The 7,388-nt window shown below is 41.5% G+C and overlaps 1 protein-coding gene across 1 annotated transcript; it reads left to right on the top strand.

The window, feature by feature from the left end:
- Positions 1-2,309: 2,309 nt before the first annotated feature.
- LOC134368180 (melanoma antigen preferentially expressed in tumors-like) lies at positions 2,310-4,963 on the top strand. The gene is made up of 3 exons (XM_063084724.1): positions 2,310-2,599; positions 3,383-3,664; positions 4,450-4,963. Exons 1-3 carry the CDS (start codon positions 2,310-2,312, stop codon positions 4,961-4,963), a joined length of 1,086 nt encoding a protein of 361 aa, XP_062940794.1.
- The last annotated feature ends 2,425 nt before the right edge of the window (positions 4,964-7,388 follow it).

The following is a 7,388-nucleotide window of genomic DNA, read 5'->3' as shown; positions in this document are numbered from 1 at the left end:
TGGAATTCGCAAAATACGTTCAAGAGATAGAGACTGGGAAGAAACCCAGACCTCCTGACCCTCAATCCTGATAACTTGACCAATGACAATTATTATAATCATCCACTTATCAATCGCATTGTAATTGCTACGAGGAAACGTAAGACACATCTGATAAGGTGACCAGAGGTGTGAATTAAATAAGGAAGGTGGCTATAGGGACCTGTGGGGGCAGAGTGTTACAGGAAAACTCGTAATGGGATAGGGGTATGCTTGGTGAGTATGTGTTAGAGGAACAAAGGAAGCTAGTGTGGCTGGAGAAAAAAATCATTCATTCATTTCACAAATATTCAAGTATCCATTGAACCAGGGACTGCTCTGGGCACTTAGAATACATTAATGAGCAATGGACAAAGATTATTGCCCTCCTGGAATTTGTATTTTCCAGCACGGGAGACAAGATAATAAAAAACAAAGACAGCATATGAGTAAAATAAATGGTATCCCAAAGGTGGTAAATTCTGTTTAAGAGAAATAAAAACCAGATAGGGAAGAAGTGGAACCAGGAGTGAGAGGTGAGGATTGGACATGTAAACAAATATCCTGCAACTGATAGTACCATTATTAGACGGGTGGAAGTTTTCTCCTTTGTGCTGTCTTTGTCAGGCGTAAGTGTAAATGCTATGCTGGCTTCACTGCACAGAGGTCAGAACACACTTTTCCTGTCTTTGGTCTGGTCTCGATTCCCTTCTTAATACACCAGAGAACCAGGGACACCACTGCCTGATAGCCTTTTGTCATCGAGTGCGTACTCATTTTGAAGTTATCACCCCCTGCTACACGTCCACTAAATTTGGGCGTTAGTTGTCTGGGCTTGAGATCCTGCCTGGTAGAAGCCCTGGCCAGGCAGTGCGCAGACCACAGGCAGTGACACTTTTCCCGGAAGATCTTAGCCGGTGGGGCAGGCACGTGCTCAGAATCTTTCCACCAGCTCCGAGCTGAAGGGAACGCGGCTCCTTACCGCAGGCCACGAGCTTGGCCCCCCGCTTCCCTGTATGGAACTGATTGGTCGAGGCAGGTCACGTGACCCAGGGTTAGCCAATGGAAGTCCTCTCCAGGATGCTTTAGCCTGGAGAAGAAACTGACGGTTAAAACGTGGGGGCCACCAAGGCTGGGGCCTTGTTTGCGGCAAGTTCCTGGGGACTCCAACTGCTGCGGTCCTGGATGCTTCCCAAGTTTTTTCTGACTCTTCTTCATCCAATTAGGTTAATTACAGCAATATTTTTTTTGTAAATTAAACCCATTTTGGCGTAAATTACCTAGGGTCAAGGTTTACGGATTAAAAGGAAAGGCCGTCCAGCTGTTCAGTGGTCCACTTTCCACTCCACCCTCTATGAGTCCTCATGTGTGATTAGCTCCAATTGCATGGATAATCAGTTCATGCGCGCTCTAAAATTCTTCAAACAGCCTTTGTCTTCTTCAAAAAGTTAAGCTTCTCCTTTGCACCTTGGTTTTGTTTGTGGTTAATTTTGATATGTTAGCGTTTTAAATGTGAGATATTTCCCTTTCTATTGTATTTCATTTCTTTTATGCTTAAAAATGATTTTCTCATCTGAAGAGCAGCTGCATGTTGAAGATGACTGGTTTCATTTCTTTGCTATAATGGCCTCTCTAAAGCAATTTGATTTTGTAATTATAGGTGGGGGGCACGGGGTATAATCACAATTTGTGGAAATGAACGATATGTAGTGAGCCTTTATCCATCTTTCTATCCATCCCTCTAACTTTGTTTCAATTGGTTAAACTATTAAACAGTGTGGTTTATAGAAAACCATCCCTTTAGCCACAGATTTGGTCCATTTTTAATTCTTTGTTTTGAAATAATTTTAAACTTACAGAACAGTTGCAAAAGAAATTGTACAGGGAGCGTTCGTCCAGATTTCCCTAATGTTAACATCTCATATAGCCATAGAAAAACTACTGAAACTAAAAAAATTAATATCAGTGCAATATTACTATATCTAATATACAGAATTTATTTGAATTTCACCAGTTATCCCATAATGTCCTTTTCTATCCTAGGATCCCATTCAGGATACCTCGTTGTATTTGTCTGTCATTTCTCCTTACTCTCCTCCAGGTTCACAGTTCCTCAGTCTTCACTGGTCTTTCAGAAGCCTGACACTTTTGAAGATACCGGTCAGGTATTTTGTAGAATGTCTCTCAACTTGGGGTCGTCTGATGTTTTCTTATAATTAGATTGAAGTTATGCATTTGTGGCCAAAATACATGTTTTATTCTCCTCTTCACTCTGAAGCAGGTTCATAAAGATGGACCAAAAGACCCCAGCCACACTACTAGAGCTTGCTACAAAAAGTCTGCTGAGTAATGAGCCTGCAGCTATCCATGCCCTTGAAGAGCTCCCAAGAGACACGTTCGTTCAGTTTCTCACTGCTGCGTTCTTGGGTGGTCATAAGAAGGTACTGAAGGCAATGGTGAGGATTTGGCCCTTTCCCTGTCTCCACGTAGGAACATTGAGAGTATGCGAGTCACAATATGATAATTTGGAAGCCATGATTGATGGCCTGCAGATCCTTCCTGCCCAGATCTCTTCTTTCAGGTAAGACTATGTATAATAGAGACACAGTGAGTCAGCAGGAGGGTATGCTGGAGCCTGGAGTAGGAGAGGGCTTAACCGTCTTTGAAAAGTAGTTATTGGTGAATCCTGAGGATCTCTGTGAAGCAGTCAGTGGAACATTTGGGGTCACATTAAGGACTCTAATGTCTTACCGAGTTGATTATGGTATATAAGGAACTGAGGATACTATTAATAGATTTACCTATCGGATATGATTACACAGAAGAAGGAAATGGGCATTGAGGCTGGGGATTATCAGAAGAGAAAAAAGGTGGGGAAAAGACAGAAAGATGCTAAATTTTTGTGGAAAAAGACTTGTTGGTAAATGGTTTATGGAATGAAGACCAGGGATAAAGGGATTTTGTTTCTGCTTCCCCTGATTGATCCTGTTGGTTTGTATTAAAATCAACTGCCTCTCAGATATTCTGTCTCCTCCTCTTCTTACAGGGGGCCGAAACTGAGGATTCTAGATTTAAGGCAGGATCCAGGCTGCAGGACCACATGCTCTGAGATCAGGACCACATTCCCTTTCTGTTTTCATTCATGTGCTTACTCTCAGCACTCTATCACGAAAATAGAAGAAGCCCAGCACAGTGTTAGGTGCCCCGGAACTGTAAATTCAGAGTCTGAGCCTCAGTCATCCAGGAAATCCATGGAATTATTAGTGGATGTTTCCCTTGATGGTACCTGGAGAACGGCGCGATTTCTTTCTTTACTTCGGAGTAAAGTTGAGCAGAGCTTTGGGACTTTGCACCTCTGCTGCAGATATATGCAAATTGATAAAATGCCTGTTTGTGAATGTGTCCTGCAGTTTCTGGATATGGGATGCATTGATCACCTGGAAGTGGATGAGATTTATCTGAATGAAATCACCACATTTTTGGCTCAGATGACCCACCTCCACAGGCTTAGTATGTCTCACATCCCTTTTACATCTTTTATGAGGAGAAGCTTTGAGACGTTTCTCAACCATCTTGTGCAGATGGACACCCTTCAGGAGATCAGCTTGTCTTACTGCCACACACATCGCCTTCACAAACTGCTCAGGTGAGGAGCTGGGGGAACACCTGGGTTCCCTCAACCACGCCAATGTCCCTCAAGCAACCATTCTGGGATATTCCTAATCTCCTCGTAACACATTTCTTCTTCCACCTCAACATGGCCACTGCTGGGAATATGAAACTGGCCAGGCTAGAGAAACTAGAAAAGTAAGCTGTGCTTATTCATTCAGTCAGTCGACCATGTGCAGACACCATGATAAGTCTGTAGATACATTGGTAAAAAGGACACAGTCCTTCTCCCCTTGGAGTTTACAGCCTTTTAGGGAGGAAGGGGTGGCATTCAGATGGGGAAATGATTTATGCTCTAGCACTGATGCATTTCCTTGTGGTCTGGCCACAATAGTTAACACTGCCAGATCATTTTGCTCCTATATTTTACCCAAGCGTTAGGTCCTGAATAGAGAACTTGTCATTTGGGTTTTGGTCAAAGGGAATCCTTAGTTGACTGCTTTCCCAGATCCATCCCCACAACTAAATCCACCATTGATTACATTGTAAGTATTAAGTGCACTAAAATTTTTTCCACTTAATCTTTCAAACAACTCTGCATAATAGTTGCTATTGTGCATGTTTTAAAGATTTTAAAAACTGTATCTCCAAATAGAAAAGTAACTTTCTTAGAGTCTGATTCCAAAGCCTACATTGTTAACTGCTGTTGCAACATATGTGCAAGTTAGTTTATTCTAGAGCCGTAGATACCTCTAACTCAGGACTCTTTGTCCTGGTCCAATCCTCATTGAGCAGAAATAACTTTCTGTTTTCTGTCTACAGATGCCTGCCACCTCAGTTGGATGCATTGTATCTCTCTTTCTGTCGACTTTCTAACAGAGACATCACTGTCCTGTCCCAGAGCCCTGCAGCCACCCATCTAAGATTGCTGAGTCTCAGCAACGTCGAGATATCCTGGGAACTTTCTGAGTCCTTCCAGACTCTGCTGGCAAGTGTCTCAGGCACCCTGGAGTATCTACAGATAACTAGTTGCCTGATAACTGATTCTACTCTCACTGCTGTCATTCCGGCCCTGAGCCGCTGTTCCCACCTCCGTGTCTTTAGCTTCGCCTCCAACCCCATTACAATGCGTGTGCTCACCAGTCTTCTGCAGCACTTAACAAACCTGATGGAGTTGAAGCGTGTAATTTATTCTGTCCCTGTCCATTGCTATGAACAATTACATGATCTTAGCAGTTTGAACCAACAGAAGCTTTCTGAAGTGCAGGCCCAATTGAAGGCGATGCTGCAGGCGGTAAAGAGGCATGACATGCGCTGGACCACTTCTCCTGAGTGATTTTTGCGGTACAAGGACTTCTTTTAACACTGACGTGTGGCCGTTAAAGCACGTAGTGTTCTCACCTGATGCCCAAGCTTTAGAGACACATATGTAAAAATTTATAGTTCCAGGAAACTGGTGTTAGGAAGATCCCATGTGTAACTGACCTCTATAAAAATAAAGAACTCTAAAGAAAACAGAGGGCTTTGAGAGGTCCTATGGGTCTCTTACCCATTGTCCTCCAAATCCTCCTCCTTGCTCCTGACCACAGTGTTGGGTATGTGACATTGGCTGACCTAGTCATGGTATACCATTTCCCTGTCCAGACTAATTGGTTCACTTGTGGGTACTTGACACAGGTCAAAAGAGTTGAAACCTTTTCTTGATGATATTTTGGAATAGCTGGTGGTTATTGAAGCCAATAATTTTACCCTCCAAGGTCCTTTAAACTTCTCATATTTATGATGGCCTTAGGCTGCTTATGAGAAACTATTTGCATCTAAAAGGAAAAAAACAAAACAAAAACCTATGTCCATATCTACTGATGTCTTTATCAGTCCGTTGCTACCTCCTTTCTTAGGTCTTAGTACCCTGTGGCTCAGTCGTTCCTTATATCACACCCATTCACCAAGGATCTCTTATTAGTTCAGTACTGTTCCAGGTGCTGAGAATAAAAAGGCAAATAAGACAAAGCCCCTACTTCCAGCCACTCAGAATACAGCTGTTCCTATGATTTGTCTGTTCCCCTACTCTTTCTTAGGGCGTTTGGGAAAGTTATTTAAACCCCCTGGACCCCAGGGTTTTTTTTTTCACACACTCTGTTCAATCCACGCTGGCCTCTTTATGCTGTTGGATAGCTCCTCAACACTCAGGTCATGGCTTTAATGTTACCTCCTCGGAGAGGTTTTCTCTTACTTCCCTTTACTTATTGTACTTCCCTTGCTTCCTTTGCTTCCCTTACTTTACCATGTTGTAGCTCTCTCTCAATGTACCATGTATGTTCCCTTCATGGTACCCATCGCTCCATATGCATTTGCTCCCTCTGCTCTTACAGCAATAATTTGTGCATATCGTTTACCCGTTGAAGTGAAAGCACTGCCCTTCAAAGACTTAGTAAGAGAATAGAATGTTAAAATAACTAATTAAATATCTGTTTGTATGATTACACATTAAAATGGTAAAACATTGTGTTTCAAAGACTTAGTAAGAAAAATGTAAAGTCAATAATTTTTTCTAATTGTTTACATGCTGAAATGTCAAGAGACTGAATGTCAGTGACTTAATAAGAGAAATGAATGTAAAGTAACTAATTAAAAATTAATGTATAGTGTTCCCTCGTTGAAATGAAATCAGACTGCATTTTATTTATTTTTTAATTAGTTAATTAATTAATTAGTTAATTAATTTCAAATATTTGTGAGGTACAAAGATGATTGTCCCCCATCCTGCCCATGATGTTGTGACCAGATTCCTATTAGGGACATACCCATTACCAGAAATTGCTTTTGTACCCTTTGTCCCCTTCCAATTATCCCCCAACCTCCCTCCCCGTCCCCCTCTCCCCTCAACTTCAATTTGTAGCCCTAGGAATGTTCCCTCCCTCTATTGGATCATGGGACTACTGTGGTCTTTCTTTCTTGCCTTCCTTTCTCTCTTAGCTCCCACATATGAGTGATCACATGAGGTATTTATCCCTCTGTGCTTTGCTTGTTTCACTCAACTTAAGTTTCTCCAGGTTTATCCATGTTATTGCAAATGGGAGTATTTCATTCTTTTTTATGGCAGAGTAGTATTCCATAGTGTATATATACAACAGTTTCCTTATCTGATCATCTATTAATGGACATTTAGGTTGCTTCCATATCTTGGCTATTGTAAACAGAGCTGCAATAAACACGGGAGTGCAGTTATCTCTTCGAATGCAATCCCCATCAAAATACCAATGACGTTCTTCACAGAAATGTAAAAAAAAATCTTACCTTTCATGTGGAAAAACAAGAGACCCCGAATAGCCAAAGCAATCCTGAGCAAAAAAAAAAAAAAAAAACAAAGCCAAAGGCATAACTCTGCCTGACTTCAAATTATACTACAAAGCTGTTGTAACCCAAACAGCATGGTGCTGGTATAAAAATAGACATTCAGACCAGTGGAGTAGAATAGAGAACCCAGAAATCACTCCTCAGACTTATAGCCATCTGATATTAGACAAAGGCAACAAAAATGGACATTGGGGAAAAGATTACCTCTTCAACAATTGGCGCTGGGAAAACTGGATATCCATATGCATAAGAATGAAACTAGATTTTCATTTCTCACCATACACTAAAATCAACTCCAAATGGATTAAAGACCTAGGTATAAGACCCCAAACTGTAAAATTACTAAGGGAAAATATAGGTGAAACACTTAAGCAGTTAGGTCAAAGCATCGGCTTTATGAACAT

Source organism: Cynocephalus volans, chromosome X (genome assembly GCF_027409185.1).
Source record: "Cynocephalus volans isolate mCynVol1 chromosome X, mCynVol1.pri, whole genome shotgun sequence".
Classification (NCBI taxonomy): Eukaryota; Metazoa; Chordata; class Mammalia; order Dermoptera; family Cynocephalidae; genus Cynocephalus; species Cynocephalus volans.
The sequence above is the reverse complement of the archived record's forward strand: the minus strand, read 5'-3'. Positions and strand labels throughout refer to the sequence as shown.